General features: G+C 39.5%; 1 protein-coding gene across 1 annotated transcript in view; it reads left to right on the top strand.

Annotated features, from left to right (window-relative positions):
• Positions 1-767: 767 nt before the first annotated feature.
• The window catches only part of CEP70 (centrosomal protein 70), a gene marked incomplete at its 3' end in the record, with an annotated part of 83,686 nt that continues 68,126 nt past the window's right edge, over positions 768-16,327 (top strand). The window contains exons 1-2 of the mRNA XM_079705013.1: positions 768-813; positions 2,734-2,836. Of these exons, the coding sequence (XP_079561139.1) occupies positions 2,828-2,836 (9 nt within the window). The 5' untranslated portion in view covers positions 768-813; positions 2,734-2,827. The remainder of the gene's footprint in view (positions 814-2,733; positions 2,837-16,327) is intronic.

Genomic DNA, 16,327 nt, shown 5'->3' with positions numbered 1-16,327 from the left:
CAGATTCTGATATGCTTAACTTGGGGTCTGAACATTGTTTTCAAAGCTCCCCAGGTGATTCTAATGTGCAGCCAGGGTTGAGACGCACTGGTCGAGGAAGACTTCAGGGACCGAGGTAAATCCTCCTTTTCTTTCCCTTCTGTGCCCTAGACACCTTTCTCTGATCATGCCTATCACACTGCACCTTAATTTCAGGGTGTATACCTATCTCCCTAACTAGATTTTGAACATCTCCAGCCAGACACTTTTGCATTTTTGGAGCTCTATGTATGGCCTCACACTTCGTGGAGATTTGGAAAATGTTTAATGGGAGGGTAAAACGTCATCAACAAACACTTATTTGCGTCCTCCAAATGCCAGGCGCTGCACCGCTCAGCCAGGTCTGCAGCCGCCACGTGGCCCGGACCTCACTTTCACCGACAGCCTCAAACGTAAATTTCTGAAGTCTTCCTGACAAATGAGGATCCAGGTAAGTGAGAAAGACAACTTGAGCCAGAGCCTATTTTCAGCTGCAATGGAAGTGCGCAGGCGCAGACGACAAAACCAGCCCCGCACACACACAGGTCTAAGTCAAAGTTAGGCCCCACCCCCAGAAGCGGAGCCAACCAGAGGGCGCGGGGCAGGCCCAGCCTCCCCGGGCGGTCCGAGAAAATCGCCCCGGCGTTTAAGCCAGAGCACAGGCAGGCCGCTCGACGCGCTCGGGCTCGATTGGCCGGCCTCCCACGGCGTGGTAACGGTGCAGAGGCGGGGCCGGAGGCCGCTGAGCCGGCGGGGCTGGGCGCGCAGTTGGAGGGCGGCGGCGGCTGAGGAAAGGTGAGCGGCTCTCGGGGTGCACAGAAGCGGCGTCTGGAGCCCCTGTCTGAGGAACCCCGGGCACTGACCACACCTGCGCCCTGCGAGTGGTCAGACTGACCCTTGCTGGGGTTCCCAGAGAGGAGCAATGAAAATCCCAGTGTAAAGGCCGGGGGGAGCGGGGTGACCTGAGAAACCTGGTTCAAGTCTGGCTTCCCACCCTTTGTGATCTTTGGCTTCCCATTTAACGTCTCAGCGCCTCAGTTTCTTCAGTTGTAGGACACAGCTGGTAATTCTTGCCTTACATGGTGGTTGAGAAGGTTAAATGAGGCAGTGAGCGTGAAGCGTGGAATGATTGCCGGCGCAGCCTGGATTCTGGATAGGCTGTAGTTTCTCTGTTCCCAAGCGTCCACTAGGGCCGACCCCCTCCACTTTGCAGTTGTCAAGGTGTCTGAGAAGGTCGCTTGGCTAGTGAAGGCTCGTAGTAAAAGGTGGGGGCTCCGCGGACGGGTAGAGTAGGTATCTCCTTCTCCGGTTTATTAGGCCCATTTCAGAATCGGAGGGGCCTCATTATGCGGAGCCTAATTTGATTTTGTTAAGAAAATCAATGAGGTGAAAATATTGCAGGGCTAAGAGACCCGTAACACGCAGACCAAACAGGTTTTTGTACCACTTTATTTTCTAACCGTAATAATGTTAAAACACTGGGCACGCATTACCTCTATTGGTTTCATTCCTCTGTACGAGGTTTTGTTTTGTTGTGTTGTTTTACTTTTGGTATTGCCAAGTAGACCCGGGCCTTCCCCGCCCCACTTTGGGGAAGAGGTGGCTGACTAGGGTTTTGCCCGCAGCTTCTGCTTGGAGGCGTGTTCTGACCCTTTATGTAACCTCTCGCGGGGCAGAATGATTTGGTTGAGATGAGATCCAGTGCTAATTCCATTTCCTTATTTGCGGTAGATTCAGTTCTTTTTAGGAACGTTAAACAGCATGTTGGCATATTTTTGGAATAGAGCTTTTGCATTTAATAGACAATAGAGACTTTGAAAGCATTGGATGTTCCATTTATTGCATGCAGTAAAGTGACATACGTACTTTTGAGAAAGCTAATTGCACATTTTGATGTGACTCACTTGAGAAAGAACAGCTACTAGCCATGCTTTATTTCCAGTTTTTCCCCCCCAAAGTAGTGAAAAATAATTACATTTTATGGTGCATGTTACAGGGGCTTCAGACCTATAAAGGGCAAGTTACCAAAGGACTCTTGGGAGACCTCAGTGCAAGGAGATAGAAATGTGTTTTGCTTCTCTGCACTTGGCTTTCTATGCCATGTACAAATGAACTCCAACCCTGCAACTCCTATTCTCACAGTCTTACTTTAGGTGTGTTATGACACTGATTAAAGCAAGCTGCACCTTCTGCTTTGGCTTTGGGAAGCATTGGGTCTCTTCTGACTCAGAGTTCCAGACCTATGTCCTGTTACAGCTTGTAGTGGGGTAAAAGCAGCTGCAAACTATTGGCACATTAATTTCACAGTATGGACTTCTGAAAAGGAGGGCTTGGTCACAGGTGAAATTGTGAAAGTTGTTCTCCCTGCCTTTGCTTTTTGTGTTCAGTGGTATTGTCTATCTGAGAGTACCCCTGCCAATGAGAATTATTCTACCTTTGAAGCCAGAATCAGAATTGATGCTAGATGATGATAGAATTGGACTCCCAGCTAAATGTTTCAACAGAGCGGGGACAGGAAAGATAAGGGGAAAGAAGACAAGGGTGAAGGCACGTGGTGGTGAGCATCGGAGTCCATTAGCTAATTCAGTTGTTCCAGCTTCTGTTTAGTGGTTACCACCAGTACGACGGATGCCTGTTCTGGGAATAACACATGACCATTCTTACTAGGAGATGAACTTTTTAAGATTTGGGTCTCTTTATCTTTTTGAAACTTAGATGAAGATCCAGTTTCAGATATGAGCATCACTGAGTGATCATTTCATTGAGATCAACTTGAATGACCAGGTGAAAAGTGCAAGAGGAATGTGCTATGACTGAGGTATGTCTAATGTGACAGATAACTCTCTCTGGATGTTGAGAGACTGTGGAAAGGATCTACTAATTATGGAATACTATATGTATATTTCCTTTTGATCTCCTCATAATCCTGTCAGATACTTTAATTTTTTTTTTGGCCACCCCCCACCACAGCATGTGGGAATCTTAGTTCCCCAACCAGGGATCGAACCCATGCCCCTGCATTGGAAGTTCAGAGTCTTAACCACTGAACTGCCAGGGAAGTCCCTCCTATCAGATTTTTTAAACTCAGTTAAGGAAACTGAAGCCCAGAGTGGTTAAATAACTTTTTAAGATAACACAGATAGCTGGTCACCAACTCTGATCACCACTTCTGTCCTGTGTGCCAGGCACTGTTCTATTTGTCCTTTCTATATTAACTTTCCTAATCTTCACAAGAACCTATGATCTAAGTACTTTTATTATCTTCATTTTATGATAAGGAAATTGAGGCACAGAGAGATGAGTACTTTCTTGGTTGTGTGGCGGAATCCATGATTTGAACCTAGGCATTCTGGCTATACCAGCCTTCTTTTAGTTAGTATTTCCTTTCCTTTTGCTTTTATTGTTATTTAATGAAATCTTTTTATTAAAAAATGAATTTTTATTATGAAGTCAAACAAAAGAACATACATAAAAATGTGTAGCTTAATGAATTACTAAAAGACGATACCACCTAGGTCAGGGTGAAGAACCATGCTAGCTGTGTTAAGACTTTGCTCCATCCCAATTACAACTACTTGTGTACTCCCATTAGTAGCCATTCTTCTGACTTTTATAGTAGTTGCTTCGTTGTGTTAAAAAAAGTTTTTTCATAAATCTGTATTCTTCAGCACTATAATGTAGTCTTGTCATTAAATTTAAAAAAAATCTCTTTTAATCTGTAGGTTTTCTCCCTATTACTTTCTTTTCTTACAATTTATCTGATGAAGAACTTGGGTCATTTGACCTGTATATCCTACAGTCTGGATTTTGCAGATTGCACACTCATGTACAGTTAATTATGTTCCTCTGCCCTGGGTAATTCCCGTGTATTGGTAGCTGGATCCAAGACTGGATCAGACTCAGATTCAATCCCTTTGGTAATTCTCTAGGTGGTGTTTGCCAAGACCATAGGAGGTGTGGAATGTCTCATTGTTTCTCTTTTTGTTGATACTTGATGCCTATATCTGTTCATTGAAGGTTGCAAAATAGTGGTATTCTAATTCTATCATGGCTTTTTAACTTATTAGTTGGAATATTAGTCCTCTATTATTTGAATATGCAGCAGTACAATTCCTTTAGGAAAGGCAGCATAAGTGTTTGATTCTATCCATTTATTTACCAATTTTTGAGAAAGTGAATCGGTTTTTTATCTTCTGAAGACAATTCTTTTTTTTTGTTTTGTTTATGAGACAATTCTTTTTAAAAATCTAATATCAGTATGAGGTCATGAATTGAAACATTTTATGTGTTTCAGTTCATTGCAATTATCATTATTATCAAAGCTCATGTGGTCTCATCTTTGGCTGGGGGGAACCTATTCAAGCCTATCCTTTTGATATGACCCTACTAGTCTTTAATAGCTTCCTTGTTGTCTGATATCTTAAATCAATTCTGTCCCAAATCTGAAATCATCATTTCTTCAAGAAACTCTGTTTTTTTAAAGAAGGAAATAGCATTTCAAGATCATAATCTGTATTCTAGGGGATACTGAGTCAGTCACTGTTTGAGGCCTTTCAGTAGACAGGTAGATATAAGTATCCTAGCTCTATCTGTAGTTGCACACAGAACTCTTTTCATCTTTTAAAGCTGAAACATTATACCTGTTAAACAATAACTCACCATCCCCCCAAGACCCTGGCAACCACCATTCTACTTTCTGTATAAGTGGAATCATACAACATTTGTTTTTTTGTGATTAGCTAATGTCCTTAAAGTTCATCCATGTTGTAACGTATGTAAATATTTCCTTCCTGTTTAAGGCTGAATAATATTCCATTGTATGGATATACCATATATTGCTTATCCATTCATCTTTTGATGGAACTTGGGTTGCTTCCACATTTTAGCTATTGTGAATGCTGCTGTGAACATGGATGTACAAATATCTCTTCAAGACCCTGTTTTCAATTCTTTTGAATATACCCAGAAGTAGAATTGCTGAATCATAAGGGCAATTCTACATTTAGTTTTTTGAAGAACCATCATGCTGTTTTTCACAGCAACTATACCATTTGACATTCCTACCAACAGTGCACAAGTGTTTCAATTTCTCCACATACTCACCAACATCCTCACTATCTGTTTTTTTGATAGTAGTCATCTTAATGTGTATGAGGTGGTATCTCATTGTAGTTTTGATTTGCATTTACCTATTGGGTAGTGATATTGAAATCGTTTTATGTGTTTATGGGCATTTTTATATATTCTTTAGATAAGTGCAAGTTCCTTGCCCATTTTTTAATCAGAATTTTTGTTGTTGAGTTTCAGGAATTCTCTATATATTCTGGATATTAATCCCTTATCACAAATGATTTGCAAATATTTTCTCCCATTACATGGATTGCCTTTTTACTCTGTTGACAGTTTTTTTTTTGACAATATGTTTTGATGCACAAAAGTTTTAAATTTTTGTGAAGTCCATTTTGTCTATTTTTACTTTTGTTGCCTGTGCCTTTGATGTCATATCCACGAAATCATTGCCAAATCCAGGATTGTGAAGCTTTTACCCTATTTTCTTCTAAGAGTTTTATAGTTTTGGCTCTTACATTTAGATCTTTGATCCATTTTGAGTTAATTTTTGTGTATGGTCTTAAGTAAGGATCCAACTTCATTCTTTTTTTTTTTTTTGCGGTATGTGGGCCTCTCACTGTTGTGGCCTCTCCCGTTGCGGAGCACAGGCTCCAGATGTGCAGGCTCAGCGGCCATGGCTCACGGGCCCAGCCGCTCTGTGACATGTGGGATCTTCCCAGACCGGGGCACGAACCCGTGTCCCCTGCATTGGCAGGTGGACTCTCAACCACTGCGCCACCAGGGAAGCCCCAACTTCATTCTTTTTACAGTTTTCCCAGAAGAGGAAGAGACTGACCATTCCCCTTTGGATTTTTGGTACTCTTGTTGAAAACCATTTGACAATAAATGTGGGGAATTATACCTGGGCTCTTTATTCTCCTCCATTGGTCTATATGCCAATACCACTATGTTTTGATTTTTGTAGCTTTGCAGTGAGTTTTAAAATCAGGAAGTGTGACTTCTTCAGCTTCTTTCTTCTTTTTCAAGATTGTATTGGCTATTGAGGGTCCCTTGAGATTCCCTGTGTATTTTAGGATGGGTTCTCTATTTCTGCAAAAAATGTCATTGGAATTTTGCTGGGGATTACAGTGAATCTGCAGATTGCTTTAGTTAGTATTGATGTCTTAATATTAAGTCTATGATCCATGAACATAGGATATATTCCCATTTATTTATGTCTGTTTAATTTCTTTGAACAGTGTTTTGTAGTTTTCATTGTACAAGGCTTTCACTTCCTTGGTTAAGTTTACTGCCGTTTTTATTCATTTTTATGCTGTTGTAAATGGAGTTGTTAATTTCCTTTTTGGGTTATTCATTGTTAGTGTGTAGAAATGCACTGATTTTTATATGTTGATTTTTGTATCCTGCTACTTTGCTGAATTCATTTATTCTAACAGTTTTCTGTGTGTGTGTGTGTGTGTGTGTGTGTGTGTGTATTCTTTAGGGTTTTCTACATATAAAATCATATCATCTGCACATAGAGGTAATTTTACTCCTTCCTTTCCAATTTGGATGCCTTTTATTTCTATTTCTTGCTTAATTGCTTGGTGAGAACTTCCAATTCTACATGGAATAAAAAGACCTTTACACAGAAAACTATAAAACACTGATGAAAGAAATCAAAGATGACACAAACAGATGGAGAAATGTACTATGTTCTTGGATTGGAATAATCAATATTGTGAAAATGACTGTACTACCCAAAGCAATCTACAGATTCATTGCAATCCCTATCACATTACCAATGGCCTTCTTCACAGAATTAGATCAAAAAAATTTTACAATTTGTATGGAAACACAAAAGACCCTGAATAGCCAAAGCAATCTTGAGAAAGAAAAACAGAGCTGGAGGAATCAGGCTCTCCAACTTCAGACTATATTACAAAGCTACAGTAATCAAGACAGTATGGTAGTGGCACAAAAACAGAACTATAGATCAATGGTACAGGATAGAAAGCCCAGAGATAAACCCATGCACCTATGGTCACCTAATCTATGACAGAGGAGGCAAGAATATACAGTGGAGAAAAGACAGCCTCTTCAATAATTGATGCTGGGAAAACTGGACAGCTACATGTAAAAGAATGAAATTAGAGCACCATACCTAATGCCATACACAGAAGTTTTCAAAATGGATTAAAGACCTAAATAGACCAGACACTATAAAACTCTTAGAGGAAAACATAGGAAAAACACTCTGACATAAACCACAGCAAGATCTTTTTTGACCCACGTCCTAGAGTAATGAAAATAAAAACAAAAATAAACAAATGGGACCTAATTAAACTTAAAAAGCTTTTGCACAGCAAAGGAAACCATAAACAAGACAAAAAGACAACCCTTAGAATGGGAAAAAATATTTGCAAACGAAGCAATGGACAAAGGATTAATCTCCGAAATATACAAACAGCTCATGGAGCTCAATATCAAAAAAACAAACAACCTAATCAAAAATTGGGCAGAAGACCTAAATAGACATTTCTCCAAAGGAGACATACAGATGGCCAAGAGGCACATGAAAAGATGGTCAGCGTCACTAAATTATTAGAGAAATCCAAATCAAAACTACAATGAGGTATCACCTCACACCAGTCAGAATGGCCATCATCAAAAAATCTAAAAACAGTAAATGCTGGAGAGGGTGTGGAGAAAAGGGAACCCTCTTGCACTGTTGGTGGGAATGTAAATTGATACAGCCACTATGGAGAACAGTATGGAGGTGGCTTAAAAAACTAAATATAGGACTACCATATGATCCAGCAATCCCACTCCTGGGCATATACCCTGAGAAAACCATAATTCAAAATGACACATGTACCCCAATGTTCATTGCAGCACTATTTACAATAGCCAGGACATGGAAACAACCTAAGTGTCCAATGACAGATGAATGGATATAGAAGATGTAATACTTATATACAATGGAATGTTAGCCATAAAAAGGAATGAAATTGGGTCATTTTTGGAGATGTGGGTGGACCTAGAGTCTGTCAACCAGAGTGAAGTAAGTCAGAAAGAGAAAAACAAATATCGTATATTAACTCATATATGTGGAATCCAGAAAAATGGTGCAAATGAACCTATTTCCAGGGCAGAAATAGAGATGCAGATGTAGAGAATGGACATGTGGACATGGTTGGGGGGAAGGGCAGGGTGGGATGAATCGGGAGATTAGGATTGACATAAATACACTACCATGTGTAAAATAGATAGCTAGTGGGAACCTGCTGTATAGCACAGGGAGCTCAGCTCCATGCTCTGTGATGGCCTGGATGGGTGGGAATGGGGTGGAGTGGGAGGGAGGTCCAAGAGGGAGGGAATATATGTATACATATAGCTGATTCACTGTGTTGTACACCAGAAACTAACACAACATTGTAAAGCAATTATACTCCAAAAAAAAAAAAAAAGTGGTGAATGTGTACATCCTTGCCTTGTTCCTCATCTTGGAAAGCTTTCAGTCTTTCACCATTGAGTATGATGTTTGCTGTAGCTTTTTTATATATGGCTTTTATTTTGTTGAGCTAGTTTCCTTCTATTCCTAGTGTGTTGAGTATTTTTATCATGAAAGGGTGTTGGGTTTTGTCAAATGCTTTTTCTGCATCAGTTGAGATGATGATTTTTTTCCCTTCATTCCATTAATGTAATGTAATACATTGATTTCTTTTCATATGTTGAACTATTCCAACATTCCAACTATAACTCCCACTTGGAAATGGTGTGTAATCCTTTTAATACGCTGCTGAATTTGGTTTACTAGTATTTTGTTGAGGATTTTTGCATTGATGCTTATAAGGAATATTAGTCTTTAGTTTTCTTTTCTTGTATTGTCTTTGTCTGGTTTTGATATCAGGGTAATGCTAACCTCCAGGAATGAGTTAGGAAGTGTTCCCTCCTCTTTAATTTTTTGGAAAAGTTTGAGAAGGATTGCTAGTAGTTCTTTAAATGTTTTGGTAGAATTTCTCGGTGAAGCCACCAGGTCCAAGGCTTTTCTTTGTTTGGAGTTTTTTGATTACTGATGCAATCTCCTTACTAGTTATAGGTGGTACTGAGATTTTCTATTTCTTTGTGATTCAGTCTTGGTAAGTTTTGTGTTTCTAGGAATTTATCCATTTCATTTTGGTTGTCTAATTTGTTGGCATACCATTGTTCATAGTATTGTTTTATACTTCAAATTTCTGTATAATTGATAGTAATGTCCCCACTTTCATTTCTGATTTTAATAATTTGAATCTTCTCTTTTTTCTGTTCATCTAGCTAAACATTTGTCATTTTTATTGATCTTTTCAGCTGTCTTTCATTGACTTCCTCTATTGCTTTCCTATTCTCTATTTCCTTTGTTTCTGCTCTAATTAATCTTTATTATTTTCTTTCCTTTGCTAGCTTTGGGTTTAGTTTGTTATTCTTTTTCTAGTTCCTTAAGTTGTAAAGTTAGGTTGTTAATTTGAGACCTTTCACATTTTTTAATGTAAACTTTTTTTTTTTTTTTTTTTTTTTTTTTTTTTTTTTTTTGTGGTACGCGGGCCTCTCACTGTTGTGGCCTCTCCCGTCGCGGAGCACAGGCTCCGGACGCGCAGGCCCAGCAGCCATGGCTCACGGGCCCAGCCGCTCCGCGGCATATGGGATCCTCCCAGACCGGGGCACGAACCCGTATCCCCTGCATCGGCAGGCGGACTCTCAACCACCGCGCCACCAGGGAGGCCCAATGTAAACTTTTATAGCTATAAATTTTCCCCTTAGCACTGCTTTCACTGTGTCCCGTAAGTTTTGTGTTTTCATTTTCATTAATATCTTAAGTATTTTCTAATTTCTCTTGTGATTTCTTCTTTCATCCATTGGTTATTTACAAATGTGTTGTTTAATTTTCATAAATTTATGAATTTTTGTTTTATTTATGTTATTGATTTCTAACTTCATCCATTTGTGGTGACTTAGTCTGTGGCCTAACATATAATCTATCCTGGAAAATGTTCCATGTGCACTTGGAAGACTGTGTATTCTGTAGTTGTTGGGTAGAGTGTTTTTGTTGTTGTTGTTGTTGCTTTTGGCCACACCACGCAGCTTGTGGGATCTTAGTTCCCTGACCAGGGATCAAACCCGTGCTCACTGCAGTGGAAGCACAGAGTCCTAACCACTGGACCACCAGGGAATTCCCCAGAGTGTTTTTATAAATCTATTAGATCTGGTTGGTTTACTGTGTCACATCCTGTTTTGTTACTTTTCTTCCTGTTTCATTACTTTTCTTCTATCTGGTTGTTCTATCTGTTATTGAGAATGGGGTGTTAAAGCCTCCAACTACTATTGTAGAACTATTTCTTCCTTCAGTTCTGTCAAATTTTACTTCATATGTTTTAGTGATCTGTTATTAAGTGCGTAAGTGTTTGTAACTGTTATATATTCTTGCTGTATTGAATCTTTCATTAATATGTAATGTCCTTCTTTGTCTCTAGTAACCTTTTTTGATTTAAAGTCTATTTTGTCTGATACTAATATAGCTACCCTTGCTTTCTCTTGGTTATTATTTTCATGGAATATCTTTTACCATCCTTTCACTTTCAACGTCTTTGTGTTGCTGGATCTAAAGTGGGTCCTGTTTTAGATACATGTAGTTGGATTTCTTAAATTCATTCTGCCATTCTGTCAGGAGTTTAACCCATTTACATTTAAAATGATTACTCACAGGGATTATTTCTGTCATTTTGCTATTGTTTGTAATATCTTATGGCTTTTTTTCCCCCCTCATTTCCTGTATTACTGTGTTTTGGTGTTTAGTTAATTTTTTTGTAGTGAAATGTTTTTCTCTTCACTTTTCTCATTTCCTTTTCTATATATTTTATCACTGTTTTCTTTGCAGTTACCATGGAGATTACATTTAACATTATAAATTATAACACTCCCCCACCTCTTTTAGTTGTCGATGTTGCACAATTACATCTTTATACATGTGTGCCCCAAAACATAAATTAATAATTATTTTAAATTAATTTAGTCTCATTTATTTTTTATTTATCTTTATTTTTGGCTGCATTGGATTTTCGTTGCTGTGCGCGGGTTTTCTCTAGTTGCGAAGAGTGGGGGCTACTCATCGTTGCAGTAGGCAGGCTTCTCCTTGCAGTGGCTTCTTTTGTTGCAGAGCACAGGCTCTAGGTGTGCGGGCTTCAGTAGTTGTGGCTCACAGGCTCTAGAGTGCAGGCTCAGTATTTGTGGTGCACGGGCTTAGTTGCTCCGCGGCATGTGAAATCTTCCCAGACCAGGGCTCGAACCCATGTCCCCTGCATTGGCAGGCAGATTCTTAACCACTGCACCACCAGGGAAGACCCTAGTCTCCTAAATTAGGTGGAAAATGAGATGTGACATTACATACCAAAGTTACAATAATATTAGCTTTTAGACTAATGATTGTTTTTTAAAAAATTATCTGTTTCTTAACACATTATTGACTGGAGACTTATTAATGTGTCTTTTGTTACCCAAATGTTATTGACTGGAGATGTATCAATATGTTTTTAGAGAGTGATACAATTAACATCACTGTGCCAAGCTGTTAGAACTTAAAATTGATCAAAGGTTCTTTTTACAACTTATGATTGTCATTATCATTCACATTTTGCTCCTTTAGGTTTTTGTTCCAATCTTGTGTATATTATAAATGCAATTTTATTATGGTAAAATTTTCAAAAATGACGCATCATGGGCTTCCCTGGTGGCGCAGTGGTTGAGAGTCCGCCTGCCGATGCAGGGGACACGGGTTCGTGCCCCGGTCTGGGAGGATCCCACATGCCGCAGAGCGGCTGGGCCCGTGAGCCATGGCCGCTGAGCCTGCGCGTCCGGAGCCTGTGCTCCGCAAGGGGAGAGGCCACAACAGTGAGAGGCCCGCCTACCGCAAAAAAAAAAAAAAAAAAAAAAAAAAAAAAAAAATGACGCATCATGAAATTTTGAGTGAAGAAGAATTTTTCAATGAATTTGTGCAGATACTTTCTCTGATTTTCCAAGTGACGTATATACTAGTGTCTCAGAAGATGATAGTCTAAATCAGAACTATATTCTGAACTATGAATATTAGGCCAACAAAAAGGCAAAAAACCTTAGTGATTGATTCTGATACAGAAAGTGAAAATGAAGCTCATGGTGCTGGAGAATGCTCCTTTGCTTCTACAGAAGAGTGGATTGAAGACAACATTTCACGAAAATTAGAAGACTTACAGATGTGTCAGGTGTAACTATTGAGTGTAATAACCTGCAAAGTGTTAGTGAAATAACAGAATTAATTTTTGGTAACTACTTTTTCCTGTTGGTCACTTCTCAGACAAACTTGTATCACCAACAGAATGAAAAATCATATAAAAAGTGTGGTAAAGGGCTTCCCTGGTGGTGCAGTGGTTGAGAGTCCGCCTGCCGATGCAGGGGACACGGGTTCGTGCCCCGGTCCGGGAGGATCCCACATGCTGCGGAGCGGCTGGGCCCGTGAGCCATGGCCGCTGAGCCTGCGCGTCCGGAGCCTGTGCTCCACAACGGGAGAGGTCACAACAGTGAGAGGCCCGCATACCGCAAAAAAAAAAAAAAAAAAAGTGTGGTAAAGCTTCAAAATGGACTGATGTAACTGATAGTGACATGAAGAAGTTTCTTGGATTAATAATTTTGGTGGGACAAATAAGAAAGTCACACTGGAAAGAATATTGGTTGATTGATCCCTTACTTTGAAACACCTATCTTTCCAAAGATTATGATGAGAAGAAGGTTTGAACAAATAATGACGTTTCTTCACTTGAACGATAACCCAGAAACTCCACTTCCTGCAGACAGAATTTCAAAAGTTAAACCTCTTTTGGATTATTTTCTACCAAAATTTCAATCGATCTATAATACCCAAACAAGAGCTATCACTTGATGAGGCAATCATAAAGCGGAGAGGACGGCTCAGATTCAAAACCTATAATCCCGGAAAACTTACAAAATATGAAATTTTGGTCAGGATGGTTAGTGAAAGTGAAATCGGATATCTGTGCAACCTTGAGATTTACACAGGTGAAGGAAAGAAACTGCAAGAAACAATATTACGGGTCCTACAACCTTATCTTGATTTATGGCACCATATTTACTAAGACAATTATTACAACAGTGTGTCCACATCTGAAATATTGTTGAAAAGTAAAACCAGAGTTTGTGGGACCATAGGAGAGAATCGTGGTCTACCAAACGAATTAAAGGAGAAATCTAAAAATCTACAGGGGGAGAAATGACATTCTTACAGAAGGGAGAAGTGATTCTTATATGGAAAGACAAGAAGCTAGTCCGCATGGTGACAACTATTCATGGTGCCTCCATAGCATCTACAGGAAAGGAAGACAGGAGGACTGGCCATCAGATAACTAAGCCTACTTGTGTATTAGAGTATAACGTATGAACGGAGTTGATTGATCCAATCAATATCTGGCAAACTTCAATATCCTCTGGAAAACTTGAAAATGGTGTAAGAAAGTGGGTTTCTATTTGAGTAATTGCAGTTTATTCAATGCATTTAAAATTTATTGTAGCCTTAAGGCACAGAATAAAATTACTTACAAGCAGTTTTTGTTAGCAGTAACTAGAGAATGGGTAACTGACCATTCTGGTGAATGTAGTGGTAGTCCTGCGCCTGGTCCTTCTTGTGGCATTTCTAAAAGAGTCCCTGCACAAAGATCCACCTTGTCAACTCTCAGGTAAAATAAAAGAACATATCCTAGAGGAAATAATCCCCACAGGACTAAAAAAAAAATGCTACCAGAAAGTGTAGAGTCTACTCTTCCAGGGGAAAGTGCAATGAAACATGGTGTATTTGTAATAGATGTTCTGTTCCCCTGCACAGAGGTGCCTGCTATACTCCCTGTCACACTCTAACGAAATAATAGAATGCTTTAGTAAGACATGTACAAAGTTTCAAATAAATACATTAAGTGCAAAAACAGTTGTTGATGTTTACTCAAACACGGGTGTTTCTGTATTCACTTGCATAACAAATTGATGGCCACAGACGTTAGTTTCTACAACAATCCCCTGGTCAGTAATGTGTTAAATCATGTAGAAAACAAAAAGTGGAGTTACACATCTTTGTCATAATAATAGTAGCTTTTATAATTGCCCATGTATTTACCATGCCATTTACTTTTACTGAGAGCTTTAGTTTTTCATATGGCTTCGATTTACTGTCTAGTGTCCTTTCATTTCAACCTGCAGGACTCCCTTTACCATTTCTTGTAGGGCAGGTCTAATGGTAACGAACTACTTCAGCTTTTGTTTATCTGAGAATGTCTTAATTTTGTTCTGTCTTTTGAAGGACAGTTTTGCCAGATATGGGATTCTTGATCGACAATTTCTTTCTTTCAGCGCTTTGAATGTATCATCTCACTACCTTCTGGACTCCAAAGTTTCTGTTGAGAAATATGCTGGTAATCTTACTGATGATTCCTTGTACGTGATATGTCACTTCTCCCTTGCTGCTTTCAAGATTCTCTCTTTGTCTGTGTCTTTCAAAAGTTTGATTATAATACTTCCTGGTGTAGGTCTCTCTGAGTTTACCTTTCTTGGAGTTTGTTGAGCTTCTTGAATATACATATTTGTATCTTTCAACAAATTTGGGAAGTTTTCAGCCATCATTTCTTTAAATATTCTCTCTGCCACTCTCCCTTTTCTCCTTCTAGGACTCCCACAGTTTGTATGTTGGCCTGCTTGATGGTGTCTCACAGGTCCTTTAGGCACTGTTCACTTTTTAAAAAATATGTTTATTTATTTACTTATTTATTTGGCTGTGTCGGATCTGTTTTTTTCTCTTTTACATCTTTATTGGAGTATAATTGCTTTACAATGGTGTGTTAGTTTCTGCTTTATAACAAAGTGAATCAGTTATACATATACATCTGTTCCCATATCCCTTCCCTCTTGCGTCTCCCTCCCTCCTACCCTCCCTATCCCACCCCTCCAGGCAGTCACAAAGCACCGATCTGATCTCCCTGTGCTATGCATTTGGCTGTGTCGGGTCTTAGCTGCGGCAAGTGGGATCTTTTGTTGCAGTGTACAGGCTCTTCTTTGCAGTATGCAGGCTTGTGGCATTTGGGCTTCTCTCTAGTTGTGGTGCGTGGGCTCCAAAGCACCGTGGGCTCTGTAGTTGCGGCACTTTGGCTCTCTAGTTGCGGCACGCAGGCTTAGTTGCCCTGCGGCATGTGGGATCTTAGTTCCCTGACCAGAGATAGAACCAGCATCCCCTGCACTGCAAGATGGATTCTTTTTTTTTTAAAATTAAAAAAATGTATTTATTTATTTTTTGGCTGCATTGGGTCTTTGTTGCTGCACGCGGGCTTTCTCTAGTTGCGGCAAGTGGTGGCTACTCTTTGTTGTGGTGCAGGGGCTTCTCATTGCGGTGACTTCTTGCAGAGCACAGGCTCTAGGCTTGCGGGCTTCAGTTGTTGCAGCACATGGGCTCAGTAGTTGTGGTGCACGGGCTTAGTTGCTCCGTGGTATGTGGGATATTCCCCGACCAGGGATTGAACCTGTGTCCCCTGCATTAGCAGGTGGATTCTTAACCACTGTGCCACCAGGGAAGTCCCTGAAAGGTGGATTCTTAACCACTGGACCATCAGGGAAGTCCCACACTGTTCAAGTTTATTCAGTCTTTTTTTTTCTGTTCCTTAGAGTCGATAATTTCTATTGCCTTATTGTCACATTCACTGATTCTTTCTTTTGCCTGTTCAAATTGCCTTTGAATGGCTCTAGTGAATTTTTCATTTCAGTTATTGTACTTTTCAACTCCAGAATTTTTTTGATTTCTTTTTAGGTTTCCCATCTCTTTATTGATATTTCCATTTTGTTCATATATTTTCTCTTAATTTTTCTCCACATCTTCCTTTAGTTCTTTGAATATTTTTAAGATGGTTGTTTTAAAATCTTTGTCTAGTAGTTCTGCCATCAGCTCTTTTTTTTCAGGGACAGTTTCTGTAGACTTGTTTTTTTCCTTCGAATGGGCCATACTTTTCCGATTCTTTGTATCCCTTATTTTTTGTTGAAAACTGAACATTTCAATCTAATAATTTGGTATGTCTGCAAGTAAGGTTCTCTTCCTTCACCAAGGTTTTCTAGGTTTTGTTTTTGTTTGTTTGTTTGTTTGTTTTAAATTGTCATGGCTGTCTCTCTGCTGAGGATCAGCCTGAGGTATAAACTTAAGGTCTTT

This window comes from Hyperoodon ampullatus (genome assembly GCF_949752795.1).
Source record: "Hyperoodon ampullatus genome assembly, chromosome: 5".
Taxonomy (NCBI): Eukaryota; Metazoa; Chordata; class Mammalia; order Artiodactyla; family Ziphiidae; genus Hyperoodon; species Hyperoodon ampullatus.
This window is presented reverse-complemented; position numbering and strand designations above follow the sequence as displayed.